General features: G+C 38.6%; 1 protein-coding gene across 1 annotated transcript in view; it reads left to right on the top strand.

The window, feature by feature from the left end:
- Positions 1-15,376, top strand: part of LOC307176391 (uncharacterized protein) — a gene marked incomplete at both ends in the record, with an annotated part of 105,889 nt that overhangs the window by 2,732 nt on the left and 87,781 nt on the right. The window contains one exon of the mRNA XM_079902420.1: positions 1,327-1,410. Coding sequence (XP_079758546.1) covers positions 1,327-1,410 — 84 coding nt within the window. The remainder of the gene's footprint in view (positions 1-1,326; positions 1,411-15,376) is intronic.

Genomic DNA, 15,376 nt, shown 5'->3' with positions numbered 1-15,376 from the left:
TAAGGCATACAGGTAAGGCAACTAAATTCTAGCTGACCAATGGTCCCCTCCAGAAATCAGCCACAAATATTTCTTTCAACACTGGCTACCAATGTTAGTATCTTATGTACCTTGGCTACACGAATTAGACCAGGGTTAACAGTCAGATCTAAAAGAGTCATGGGGTGGCCTTTATACTTTGAGGTATCCAGATGTGGAAATGTGTTCAGTACAGATAGCAACTAGCCTAATCATCTTTCTTCAGAAAATATTGATTGTGAGACACACGGAGAGAGAAAAATACAGAAGTAGGACCAAAGGGAGTAAAGGGAGAGCGTGATATATTGGAGTCTCTAAAGGAAGAGTTATGAAAGTCTAGGTGACAGGTCATACTCCAAAGCCTTCCCCTTCAGCCCAGCTGACCCTCATCTACCAGGTGGTCTAAGCTGTCAGCCTCTTTTTCTGTTCTCGTTCTAGTCTATGATTAGGGCTTGAATTCTGTCCCTGTTTCCCTTGAGGCCTTCTCTTTTGAATCTAAAGAGCATGTTTGGAAGTCACCAAAACTTGAAAAATGACTATTTCCCTGCATTTCAACATCTATGTCCTAATTCTCCTGCTCTGACTTTGTCGTTTTTTTCTTTTTTTTTTTTTTTGACCGCTTGGCTGTGGGATTTTAGTTCCCCAGCCAGGGATTAAACCCAGGCCCTAAAACAGTGAAAGCATGGAGTCCTAACCCCTGGACCGCCAGGGGATTTCCAGTCGTGCTCTGACTTTGAAAATATGAATACACTGGATTGAGACCTCCAAGTCCACCTATTTTGTCAGTAACTTCTTTTAAGTGCAAATTGTGTCCATGGCACTATGTCTGGACTGCTGGAGCTATAAGAGTGAATGAGATGGCTCTTCCTTCAAAGAGATGGACCTAAAAGGACTAAACGTGTTGACATTGGAAAGGAGAAAGAAAAGAGGCTAGTCCACATGAGATTGTGGGGTGAAAATGAAGGGATTTAAGAACAGGCACCAATATGGCCGCAATCTTGTGAGCTCCTGGGAAGCAAAAAATGTGCTGGGGAAAGGGCATCTTGTAGGCTTTAGTTATTGGGAAACATTTGAAAGTCCCACTGTGGAAATTGTCAAAGAGGAATTTTACACTTTTGTTTTCTAATATTGGGAATTTCCTAAAAGCAGGTTTGAGTATTCAGGCCTGAAATGTCCCATAACCTTTTGACATAAAATGTAGATTGGGTTCGAATCAGAACTTTAACTGAAAAGAATGACTGCTGTTATTCTCCCCTTGCTCGTGAGCTCTGTCTTAACTAACTTTGACTTCCTATCCCCTTCTGTTAGAATTAAGACCACTTCTGGGCAAAATTGTGAAGCAGAGGAAGGGAAGAAAACTGAAAAGGATGGAGAGGACCTGCCATGGGCCAGGTACTGCTTCATGTTTTGCACACACATTTTATTTAATCTTCAGAACCTACCTCTGACGTAGGCATTACTAGTCCTTTAGACATAAAGAAAACCAAGACTCAAAGAATTTCAGGGCACCCGGGATTATTCAGCTAGTACATTCCACTGTGCATGCATCCCTCCTTCCACAGTACCATCTTGCCTTCCTCAGAGCTTTCTTTCGCTAACCCCTTACCACATCTGTTCAATCATTCTGGCCTCCATTTTTAGGGATCCTCTCTTTACCTTGAGCTGCCCATAACCGAGGCACCCCATGGAGACAGTTGGGCCTCTGCTTTATACCCTGGCCTACCTCAGAGCTACCTCACTAGCTCGGAGGCTAGTCTTGGCTTTCCCATCTGAAAAATGTTATAAGACTACTTTCCCTATAGGTTTATGAGGATGAATTTGTGAACAGTAAATATATGACCGTCAGAATGCCTGGGGCTTCTCCCTTTCTTTGCATTTGAACACCTTCTGCTCCTTTGGCAGAGGGTATAAATAGAAATGAGTTTATCAGACAAGCTCGGCCCAACTAAGGTGTTAGCCTGTTGATATATTACTTCTACCCAATTAAAATGTAAAATGTGCCATTTCTTGCTTGATTAAGGTAGCTATTCTGGTTGTAGCTAAGATAGCAGTGATGGTAAATATATATATATATATCCTGAAACCTGAGTCTGCTGTTAGTATTGTTTAATCGGCACAGAGTGAATAGTGAGGCACCTTAGATGCTGGCCCTGAACCTGACCAAACATATCTTAAATCACAAATTCTTCCTCTTATTCTGTCTTTCTTTAAAATGTAAACAATGCAGTTCTTTTCCCTTTAGTTGCCCTTTCTCCTGAAAAGCCAATTTATAGTGTTGACCTAGCACTCAGCTTACACATACAGACATGGCAGGCAGGAATGCTTATTCGATAAAATGCTGTTGAATGAACAGAGTGACCCAACAATAGAGAGTGTTGTTACATTTAACTCTTTTTTTTTAATAAAGTACAATTTAGGTAAGGCCTGAATATATTTATTTTGAAGCAGCTTTAAAAATGGTGGAACAGATGGCTCTGATTATCTCCAAGAGGAAGGAAAAGATTCAAGAGTTTTGTCATTTCTTGTTTAATAGTCTTGGCATTACTTATACATACTTGAGTTTTGAATACACTGGCTTATAAATTCACAATCCCACGCTAACCCTTAGTTCATACTCATGATCTGACCCTACTTCCCATGCCAAGATTTGAGACTCTCCATCTCTGTTTCTGATTCACTGGCTTTTCCAACATTTCATTTCCTGATTAGCCACTGAACCCAGATTTCTGAGGACAGAAAGCACAAGGACCCCACAAACTTATCCCCCAGCTATCTCTGTTCACTAAGGGAGAATTTTAGACTCAAAAACTTCTTTTGGGGGTGGGGGTGGACGGTTTGGGCCAGGCTGGTTCCTGGAGAAGCAACAAAAGCCCTGGTCTGGAATAAAATCTACCCACCAGGTTCTGCTGTTTCTGCCTGTTACAGGAGAGGTTTTGGAAAACAGACTCAGAGAGAGACAGACCAGCGCAGGACTATATTAGGACAGCGTCTCAGGATCAACACCAGGGGTTGAAACTGACAGACAGAGGGAAGTACTGGGTTGGGGTGCAGTCTCATCCAAAGACTCGGCCCGTGAGGATACTGAGAACCCAGGCGGCCCTTTAGAATTACCCCAAGATGGGGTGAAGGTCCAGGCCTTCAGATCTCAATATCAACATGCCTTTGGTTGTGGACTGCCCTCAGGATAATGGAAAGCTGAGGGTGACCTTGGAGAGGAACTCTTCTTTAGCTGAAGGCAATTCCTGAAGCAGCTGGTGACACTCCCAGAAGCGGAGCGCATAGGTTCTCCCATCCTGACAGAATCTGAGCGACACAACACAGTGACCACTAAATACACAGTGTCCACTACATACACAGTGTCCACCACATACACAGTGTCCACCACGTACACAATGACCACTACATACACAGTGTCCACCACATACGCAGCGACCACTACGTACACAGCGGCCACTATGTACGCAGTGACAACTACATACGCATAGTGTCCACTATGTACACAGTGACCACTACATAGTGTCGCTATGGTGCCACAGAAATGTATCAGGGCAGGTAGCGCATAGATGGTGATGAGTCTTGCATTCATTCATTTTGTAGTTGTTCTCTTTCTCACTAGCAGAACCATAGTAACACTAGCCTCTCAGCTTCTGAGATACAGCAGTCATGTTTATTAAATGATTCTAATGTTAAAGAAAAAATCTTTAGACTACAGTACACCACCCTTACCTGCAGGGGATACCTTCCATGACCCCCAGTGGATGCTAAAAATGACAGATAGTACCAAACCCTATATTTGTTTTTTCCTGTACAGACATACCTATGATAAAGTTTAATTTATAAAGTAGGCACCAGAAGAGATTAATAACAAAAATAACAAAATAGAACAATGATAATAATATACTGTAATAAAAGTTATGTGAAAGTGATCTCTCTCTCTCTCTCAAAAAAAAACTTATTGTGCAAATTTAATGCCTTTTCCATCTTAACTAAGCACTTATCCTGCACCTTGGCCATAGCTTTTGCAGACGGAGGTGCGACAGCAAACCTAGCACCAATTTAGTTTTCATTCTGCACAATTTCACAGACAGAAGATTTGTTCTTACCACAGATCTTAGCAACCTCAGCATACGATTTTTTTTTCTTTCTTTATTAAGTGAAGAACTTTCACCTTTTCACCCTTAAGACTTCTCTTTGGCATCTTGTCAGGATCACTACTCTTGCACTTTGGGGTCATCATGAAGTAACATAAGAGTTACTTGAACACAAGCACTGTGATACAGCGCCAGTCCATCTGATAACCGAGAGGGCTACTAAGTGACTAACAGGCAGGTTACGCTGAACAAAGGGGTGGTTCACGTCCCAGGTGGGATGGAGCGGATGGCGTTAGATTTCATCACGCTACTCAGAATAATACGAACTTTAAAACGTATACATTGTTCATTTCTGGAATTTTCCATTTAATATTTTCAGACCGCAGTGGACTGAGGGTAACTGAAACTTCGTAAAGTGAAACCATGGGTAAGGGGGGGACTGGTGTGTTTATGAGTCAAAGATTTATTACAATATTGCAAAAGGAAAGCCTCTAGGAGGTCAGTTCAAACATTTACTCTGATGAGAAACACTATAGAAAGAGAACGTCAGCTACCCACTGTTCAACTCCTGGCTGATAGGGGACAGTCGATGAGGGTGTTGACTCAAACAAGTCCAAACCCATGAAATTTTATCAGAAAACCACTTAAGCATGTTTCAGGAATGCTAAGCTCTTTCCTTTCACTAGGCAAAATTTCTGCTGCAGACGAGGTTGGGGACAATTTTTCTTTTACATTAACTAGCTACATTTTGTTTATTCAGTCTATCACGGTGACCCTTCCTTCACAGAGCCCCACCCCTCTTATCTGGCTGGTTGCAACCTGGATTCATGGGAAGTCCTTCGATACCCACACCTTTCTTTACAGACTAGAGAAGACGCCATTCGCTCTTTATCCCCCATTCCTATCTGACTCCTCAGTGTGTGAACTCTGTTCTCAGATTTCTCCCCACCTTCCACTTTCTTGTCCAAGGCTCAACTGGAAAATGACCAAATTCATTCCCTCAAGGTTTTCTGAAGCTTTTTTCTCGTTTCCTCCTCCAGTTTTCTGATCACTAACATTCCCACGGTTGATCCATTCCTTTCCCCTTTCCTCTCTGAAGTCTGGCATTTTCTTCCACCAACAAAGAGTGCTACATTTTGACATTATGAAAGCAATAAATACTAGCAATTATACGTTTGCTGGAAGTTTTGAATATTCTTATTTATGAGCAAACATTGCACTAACGCAAGAAGAAATTAATTGATTTGTAATGATTCTGAAAAAAAGTCTGATTTTCTGCTTGCTGGGGTTCAGCTATCACTCAGATGGGTATATAAGACAACATCAGCCAGCGACTTCCTAAAATCACATGTGCAGGATCTGTTTTGATCCTAGAACAACTGATAACCAGAGGCAACTCTGTACTTTCACTTGTTTCTGCAAGAAACCCAAACACAGCAGGCACTGAAGCCTGTGCTACAAATTTGTAAGAGGCCACATTGTACAGAACATAAGGTTCCACACAAAATATCCTCAACGTTTTATGTTCCCCTAGTCCTCTTGGACTGCATTGCAGTTGGAAATTTCTTTCTCTTCCCCCTGACAGAGTCCAGCCTCTCCAGTTCTACTTTCCCTCCAGAATTTTCCTCTTCAAATATCAAATATCTCCTGATTTTGTAAAGCAAAGCAATTCAACTCACACCTTTTTTTTTTTTGTGGTACGCGGGCCTCTCACTGTTGTGGTGTCTCCCGTTGCGGAGCACAGGCTCCAGACGTGCAGGCCCAGCGTCCATGGCTCACGGGCCCAGCCGCTCCGCGGCATGTGGGATCCTCTCGGACCGGGGCACGAACCCGTGTCCCCTGCATCGGCAGGCGGACTCTCAACCACTGCGCCACCAGGGAAGCCCCAACTCACACCTTTTATTTGAGCAAACCACTCTCATGTCAAGAAGCTATATAAAAATTTCTTCTGAACAATGAGCATAAATATTTTCAAAATATAATTATCATCATCAACAATATCAATTCAAAAAATTTAAAAAGCAAAATTAACTATTCTCTCTTTCAAGAATGTAAATAAATGTTAGGGAAATTAGAGAAGAATGTTGTCCCCTCCCTCCCATTCTTAAAGGTGCTCTAATGACAGTGATTGGTCACTTAGAATGTCTGTGGATGGACACATATTAACATGAGCCCCTTCTGAATTTATAGGTGTCTCAGAGAGTCCCATTTAGAGACAGATGTCTTTTCTCTACCTATTACTCCCCCCCATTATAATGATTCTTGATCTAGAAAGGTGCAAAGGCTAATTCAGCTTTTCAGAGGTTCCTCCTCCTGCTTTTGTGCTCCAGAACCCCAAAATCCCTTTCTCTTTTGCCATGTCTCCTTGTTTTTGCTTCTTCTGTATCAGTTCTGCACAACCTGAAAATCTATTCCTTAGCTAGGTTCTTACTGCCATTTCTCAGCAAAACACTTAGTCCTCTAGCATTTATACAACCCGCATGCTAAGAAAAACATAATGTGATGCTTTAAGGAACTTTCTATGCTCACACAGAAATTAAGGCATAGATTAGAATTCTGCCTGCCTACTTTTCTCTGCATGTCTGCATCAAGAATCAGAACATAATTATTTTGTACTTGGAAATCTGAAAATGAACCAGCATAGTTCTTTCGAGTCAATAAAGGCATTTTCAAACATTATCTCATGTGACCACTTGACAGTCTAGCCAGATGAATGCTATCTTCACTTTACACACATACCTGGTAACTTCCCTGACATCAAGCACCTTGTCTGTGTGTCTGTTTCACCAGTGTACACACAGTGCTTGGGAGAGTGTGTGGCACTTAGTAGATCCTCAGTAAATATTTGTCAAATGAATGAAAATTAGAAAACTGATGTTCAGAAGTGAAATGAAATGAATATTTATTGAGTACCCACAATGTGCTGATCACCCAGCTACATATTTTCATCTACACAATATTCTCATGAGCTTGACCAAGTTTAGGAGCTAGATAGTGCAAGCAGATGGATTCTCATTTATTACTCTGAATACTCGCGGTATTTTTTCTACTGTATGGGGTTGCCTCACTATATTTAATGCATTTCTAGATTATTTCTAGATAATGTATTACAAATATGTACTATGTATAATGCATATCAGCCTATCTTGTAATTTAGCTCTTTTCTAAAGATATTTTTAGATCTTGGGTCAATATTTACATAACATTGAAGCTCTAATTTGAGGAAAGCATCCTGAATACAGAACTAACTTAGAGGGAGCAAAGGGTAGGCTTAGTTGCTTGTTTCTGAGAAATATAAAGAACAAACAGTAGGGGCCCTTAGCAATAGATGCTGGGACTAATCTTACCAATTTTGTTTTGTTTATTTTTCTTAAGAAGTAATCTACAGTAGAAGGTTTGCAGACAGGGCAAGAGTCACATGCCAAAATAACAAGAATGAATGACAACAGACTCTCTTAAGGCTTAGTTAACTGTTATCTGTTTAGTTATCTGTTATCTTAGTTATCTGTTATCATAGTTATCTGTTATCTTAGTTAACTTAGTATCTGTTTCTGGAAAGAAAACATCTCAATTGTATCTATCAGGGACCTCATCTTGACAGCTTTTTTGTGTTTACTGTAAGGATTTATCAATTGTGAGGGAGGGAAAAAGGAATGGTCCTTCCACCACTGCACTTGGATAAGAGATATAAAGTCAAGTGAAATCCACAAGCTTGTTCAGAGGATAGAGTTTATAGGAGAGATAAGGGATATTTTTTGAATTAATAGCCATTCCTTTTTCCTATGTCTATACCTCTCTCTCCTTTTTCACTTCCTTTAGAGCTTGAAACAGAGCCTTAGAAAATGAAGGCTGTTTAAGAAAACAAAAGAACAATTTTGCTAAAATTTCTGTAAAATACCGATAGCACAAAGGTCATTTTGTGACCCATGCATCATATGTAACATAAAATGTTTTCTTCCTATTTCAAGAAGCAGCAGCTTCAGAGCCCTAGACCCAGGTGACCAAAATATGATGGAGGAGATAGAATCCTACAATGTAACTAGTGATCTCCAATAACCCAACTCCATGGTTCTGGATTCACCATCTGTTTTTCAGTCCACAACTTATTTGCTCTCTCAGTAACTCTCACATTCTCACGAAATACTTTCTTCTCTGCATTTTTATGAGTGTATACTCCCGAGTGTCCTCTTACCTCTCTGGTTGCTTCTTATTCTCCTTGGCAAGTACTTTCTCTACTTGATCACTAAACATCAAAGGGCTTGAACCTAGGTGCTCATCTCTTCTTGCTACAAACTCTAAACCAGTAAACTTTTAAAAACTAATCAGGGAGAAATGAATCTAAGCATACCACTAAGAAATTCATCAATTCTCAAAGGAAGAATTCAAGAGAAAGGAGAAACTGAAAAACAGCTAGAAAACAAAGAACAAAAAAATGGCAATAAGTATATACCTATCAGTAATTACTTTAAATGAAAATAAAATAAATTCTCCAATCAAAAGTCATAGAGTAGCTGAATAGATTAAAAAAACAAGACACATCTAGATGCTGCCTACAAGAGATTAACTTCAGCTGTAAGGACACTCGCAGACTGAAAGTGAAGTGATGGAGAAAATATTCCATGCAAATGGAAACCATAGGAGTTTTTCATACTCTACTGGGGTAGCTATACTTATATCAGACAAAATAAACCTAAAAACAAAGGACATAATAAGAGACAAAGAAGGGCATTATGTAATGGTAAAGAAGTCAGTCTAACAAGAAATAAAATTTGTAAATATTTATGCACTGGACAAAAGGAATATATAAAGCAAATATTAATAGACCTAAAGGGAGGAATAGACAGCAATATAATAATAGTAGGGAACTTTAATACCCCACTTACACTGATGGATAGATCATCCAGACAGAAAATCAATAATGATGTAAGTCTTAAATGACACATTAGATCAGATATATACAGAACATTCCATCTAAAAGCAGCAACGTACACATTCTTCTCAAGTATGCATTCTTCAGGCTATATCACATGTTAGGCCACAAAGCAAGTCTCAGTGAATTCAAGAAGATTGAGATCATATCAACCATCTGTTCTGAGCACAATGTTATGAAACTAGAAATCAATTACAAGAAGAAAACTGAAAAAAAACCCATGAAAAGGTAGAGAGTGAACAACAAGCTAATGAACAAACCAATGGATCATCAAAGAAATCAAAGGAGAAATTTAAAAAATAGCTAGAGACAAATTAAAACAGAAATACAACATACCAAAATCTATGGAATGTAGCAAAAGTGGTTCTAAAGGAAAGTTCGTAGCAATACATTCTACCTCAAGGAACAAGAAAAATCTCAAATAAACAACCTAACTTTACACCTTTAAGAACTAGAAAAAAAAAAAAAGGAACAAACACAGCCCAAAGTTAGCAGAAGAAAGGAAGTAACGAAGACCAGAACAGAAATACATGAAATAGAGACAAAAAGACAAAATGAAAGGTCAACAAAACTAAGAGCTGGTTAAACAAAATTCACAACTCTTTAGCTAGAGTCATCAAGAAACAAAGTGAGAGGACTCAAATAAAATTAGATACGAAAGGAGACATTACAAACGCTACCATACAAATACAAGAATTATAAGAGATTACTATGAACAGTTACATGCTAACAAATTCGATAATCTAGAGAAAATAGATAAATTCTTAGAAACATACAACCGACCCAGACTGAATCACGAAGAAATAGAAAATCTGAACGGATGGACTACAAGTAAGGAGATTGAATCAGTTATCAAAAACCTCCCAACCAATAAAAGTCCAGGACCAGACAGCTTCACTGATGAATTCTACCAAAAGCTAAAGAAGAATTAATACCAATCCTTTTCAAACTTTTCCAAAAAATGTAATGGAGGGAGAATTTCCAAACGTATTTTATGAGACCAGCATTACCCTGATACCAAAACCAGTCAGGGATGCCACAAGGAAACAAAATTACAGACCAGTATCCCTGAGAACACAGATGCAAAAATCAACAAAATATCAGCAACCTGAATTCAACAATACATTAAAAGGATCATACAGCAGGATCAAGTGGGATATATCAATATTTCAGAGATTCAAGAATGGTTCAATATCTGCAAATCAATCAATATGATACATGAAGAAAAAAATCATACAGTCATCTTAATAGATGCAGAAAGAGCATTTTTCCTGGAAGAAAGCGTAAGTGGTAAGCTCCTTGACATCAGTCTTCGTGATGATTTTTTGGATCTGAAATCAAAAGCAAGGACACCAAAAGCAAAAATAAATAAGTGGGACCTCATCAAACCAAAAAGCTTCTGCAGTGCAAAGGAACCCATCAACAAAATGAAAAGGCAAACTACTAACTGAATGGAAAAAAAGTTGCAAATCATATTACTGATAAGGGGTTAATATCCAAAATATACAAAGAAATCATACAATTCAGTAGACAAAAAACATTCAATTTGGTTAAAAGTGGGCAAAGGATTCAAATAGACTTTTTTCCAAAGAAGACACACAGGTACATGAAAAGATGTTCGGTATCACTAACCATCAGAGAAATGTAAATCAAAACCACAATGAGATATCATCTCATAGCTGTTAGAATGGCAATTATCAGAAAGACGAGATATAACAAGTGGTGGACAGGGCGTGGAGATAAAAGAACCCCTGTGCACTGTTGGTGAGAATGTAAACTGATGTGGCCACTATGGAAAACAATATGGAGCTTCCTCAAAAAATTAAAAATTGAATTACCATATAATCCAACAATTCCATTTCTGGGTAGTTATTTGAAGAAAATGAAAACACTAACTTGAAAAGCTATATGAACCTTCATGTTCATTGCAGCCTTCTTTACAATAGCCTTCCTTACAATAGCCAAGCTAAGTGTCCATTGATGGATGAATGTATAAAGAAAATATATATATTTTTAAGAACTTAAAAACCTATATATTTTTAAGATTACATATATCATATATATATGATCTTAAAAGTTCTCATCATGAGAAAAAATATTTTTTGTAACTACGTATCATGATGGATGTTAACTGGACTTACTTTGGTGATCATTTTGCAGTGTATACAAATATTGAGTCATTATGTTGTACACCTGAAACCAATGTAATGTTATGCCAATTATACCTCGATTAAAAAAAAAACAAACTCTTAACAGGAAAAATTTAAAAATCACGTCTATATAATAGCTCCTGAATGTGTATCTCCAGATTTCTCTAAGAGATAACCCCATACCACACTGTCTATAAAACAGCCCATATGGTTGTTTCATAAGCACCTTGAACTTAGCATGTCTAAACAACCCTTAATCATACCCACCACATCCACTCCTTTTCCTAAGTCACTACCATCCATCCAGTTGCTCATGACCAAAACTGGGCAGTCAACCCTGCTTCTAAGTCATGTAAAGTCTACCTTAAAACACATCTTAAATTTGTCTCCTTCTTTTCCCCCTCTATAGCCATCACCCTAGTCCAAGATGGCATCATCCACCTCTCTTCTGGACTCCTGCAGTAGCCTCCAAGTTGATGGCCTCAGATTTACTATTGCCCTGTTCATCCATCTATTCTCTACACCATAAAAACAGTGATAATTTTTAAAAATACACATCTAATCATGTCACTATAATATTTTAAATCCCTACGGTGACATCACATTGTTTTCTGAGTAACATTCAACTCCTTCACTTCACGATCCTGAACAGCTAGACCCTAGGCTCATCTATCTCCACCAACCCCTGCAGCACTCTGATACTGACTGCCATTCGGTTCTGTCAATGACCCTGGTTCTCTTTGAGGCTTTTCCACGTAATCTGTCTTCTGTCTGCTGCAATCCAACATCCACTCTACTCGGAGTAGCTAAGTTCTAAATCTCCTGAACTGAAATTAGGCATTATTTACTTAGGAAACCTGTTCCTAATTCCCTAGGCTAGGTCAGTCCAATCTGTTCTTTGCCGCCTTAGGGTATTGGACTTCATTTTGCTAGCACTTATGATATTGTCATTAAATAATAGTTCTTTGTAACGAACTGTTGAATGACTTCTCCACCAGAATGTCAGCTTATGAAAGCAGGGACTCTGCCTGTTTAGTTTATGACTGTATTCTTACACGGGGTCTTCAGTATAGTTGGTGCTTAACACATATTTGGTAGATAGATAGATAATCAGTCAATATCTATTAATCACTTGTGTGCTGCTTACTGTTCTAAGTTCTTTTATGTGTATTTTCATTTGGCCTCACAATAACCCTGTTGGGTGGGTACTTTTATAATCTTTATTTTAACTATGAAAAAAACAGGTACAGAAAGATTAATAACTTACAGATGTATAATCTCCATCCCTGCTACCATGGCCATTTTTTTTTGGCCACGCCACGTGGCTTGCAGGATCCTATTTCCCCGACCAGGGATAGAATCTGGGCGGCTCAGCAGTGAAAGCACAAAGTCCTAACAACTGGACCGCCAGGGAATTCCCCCATGGCCATTTTGTTCATGAACTCATTGGTTAAGAGTAGGAATAGCTGAGGAAAGAAGCTATTTATTAAGATCTTCTGCTGAGGTTGCTCTTTAGGAAGCATTCATATGGAACAGAACTTTTTTTACAGTTAATAATCATATGGAGAGGTTTATCTACATACCTCTTCCTGAGACCTCCTTGTCAAAATCTTCCAATCATTTTTCCCCTAAATACCTGATCATACAAAGTAAGATCAGGTACTCTGCCTGTACCTGATCATACTTTGTAGTAGTACCTGTAGTAGTACTACAGGTACTACTCATCTACGACCCATGATTAAATGTAGATCTGTGTTTCTGGTCATCTGTCTTTCCAGGCAGAAAAAAAACACCAGGTACATTGACTGAAGTTCTGCCCACTTGGAGGATTTGCTTTCGCAACTATTTTTCAGGACTGTCTCTGAAATGGGCTGTGGAGTTGCAACTATTTACTTTTGGGTGGTACCACCATATCATGCAGCACTCTTTGTACAGAAGACTGAAAGTTTTTTCTTTTTAGGTAATCAGATCACAGAAAAGAGTTGTGGGTTGACAAACAAGGTTATGTAACAGCAATATAATTGGCTGTAGAAATTGCTTGTGCTTTTAAGATTTTCTTGAGCTTGACATATGATGGTTCCACTTGGTGATGGAGTGCTGCTGTCTACAACCAACTTTATGGCTTGGTGAGTCAGACCCGAGTCACGATGGGCAGCTGAGGTTGCATGGGAACTTGGTGGCCACAGTCAAGCGTTTTGTTTCCATGAGGCCCAGAGGCAAGCCAGAAGTTGTTTTTTCAAAAGGAGAATAGTTACATTCAAAGAATTGTGGCCTTGCTCTGAAATCTTAAAGGTTTGCTCTGTGATTCACCTTCAGAGACCTGCCAGTACGACATCTCTATCTTCCACTAAACATTGCTTTTACTGCATCTCAAAATTTTGATAGTTGTATTTTCATCTTCATTTACTTCAAAATATTTTAAAATTTTTCCTGAGATTTTTTTTTTCCTTTTACACATATATTATTTAGAAGTGTGTTGTTTAATCTCCATGTATTTGGGGATTTTCCACTGTCTCCCTGCTATTGATTTCTAGTTTAATTCCATCCTGATCTGAGAGTTGACATTGTCAGACTTTTGTTTTTAAAATGTGTTAAGGTATATTTTATGGTCCAGAATGTGGTCTATCTTGGCAAATGTTTCATGTGAGCTTGGGAAGAATGTATATTCTGCTGTTGTTGGATGAAGTAGTCTATGGCTGTCCATGGTATCCAGTTGATTAACAGTGTTTTTGAGTTCAACTATGTTCTTTCTGTCTGCTGTATCTGTCTATTTCGGAGAGAGGGGTTTTGAAGTCTCCAACTATAATAGTGGATTCATCTATTTCTGCTTGCAGTTCCATCAGATTTTGCCTTATGTGTTTTGTTGCTCTGTTGCTAGGTGCATACATTTTAAGGATTGTTATGCCTTCGTGGAGAATTGGCCCTTTAATCATTATGTAATGTCCCTTCTTATCCCTGATAACTTTCCTTGTTCGGAAGTCCACTCTGTCAGAAATTATTATAGCTACTCCCACTTTCTTTTGATTAGTATTAGCATGGTTACTGTTTTCTATTTGTTGCCCTTGTTCATTGTTACTATTTTGTTCTCTACTCTTTTTGTGCCTTTTGAGGTTTTCATTGAGTATTTTATATGATTTTCCATTTTCTCTCCTCTCTTAGCGTATCAATTATACTTCTTTCTTTTACTTTGTTTAGTGGTTTCCCTAGAACTTGTAATACATTTACAACTAATTCAAGTCCACTTTCAAATGACACTGTACTGCTTCACAAGTAGTGCAAGTACCTTGTAATAAGAAAATAATCTTAATTCTCCCTCCCTCCTATGCCTTGGGAAGACATCCTCATGGGTCATACTCTGTAGCTGAACCTCTGGAGCCATCTGGGATTTGAATCTATTTATAGAGTTAGAAGCAATGAGAGGTGATCGTAGTAGGCCTTAAGGAGGATCAGCAGTGCCTTGAAAATAAGAGATCTTTTACAATTACTTTAGACAAAAGGTGACTAATCTCAGAAAATGGTAGAAATCTTGCTCTGAGTGTCAAAAGAAAACTGCAGGAATTTGGGTCTTCAGAATCCTCAGCTGTATTGGAATTTGTGTATATGCCCTCCTCCCAGATTCCAGAATCTCACTCTTTTCTAATTAATTCTCTAAAATACCCTGAGAAGTTAGAATTAAATTTTCATTGCAATTTAGCCATCCACAGGATTAAATTTTGGATTTGGTTTTTAGAAATTTCAATTCTTTGACTACAGAAGATAAAAGTCACCTTAAGGGCCATTATAGAAGCTTTTTGGTTCCTTACCAAGACCTTGAGTCACGAATTTAAAACCCTAACCCCATTTTCCCCCTCCACGTCATCCAGCATATTTAGAAACAACCAAATCAATCCATCATAGTTTTACTTTTATTTCCACTAAATTGTTCAGTGGCAGCAACATGCAAAGTGTTTCCAGGTGGCTAGAGGTGATACCTTAAGTAGTGTTTTTCCATGGCATGCCATGGGCTACCATTGCCCCATTTGCCACTGGCAACAGGATCATAATTATCTTTAACTCTAGCCAGATCAGAGAACCCATTCCAGATTCCTAATACTAATACTAACTAATTCCTACTACTAACTACTATTCCTAATACTAACTATTGTTTGGGTAACAATAATTGTGTTCGTCAAGAAGCAGAGCCATCA

The sequence above is a fragment of the Stenella coeruleoalba genome, assembly GCF_951394435.1.
Source record: "Stenella coeruleoalba genome assembly, chromosome: 17".
NCBI lineage: Eukaryota > Metazoa > Chordata > Mammalia > Artiodactyla > Delphinidae > Stenella > Stenella coeruleoalba.
Note: the sequence above shows the minus strand (reverse complement) of the source record. Positions and strands in the feature narration are given on the sequence as shown.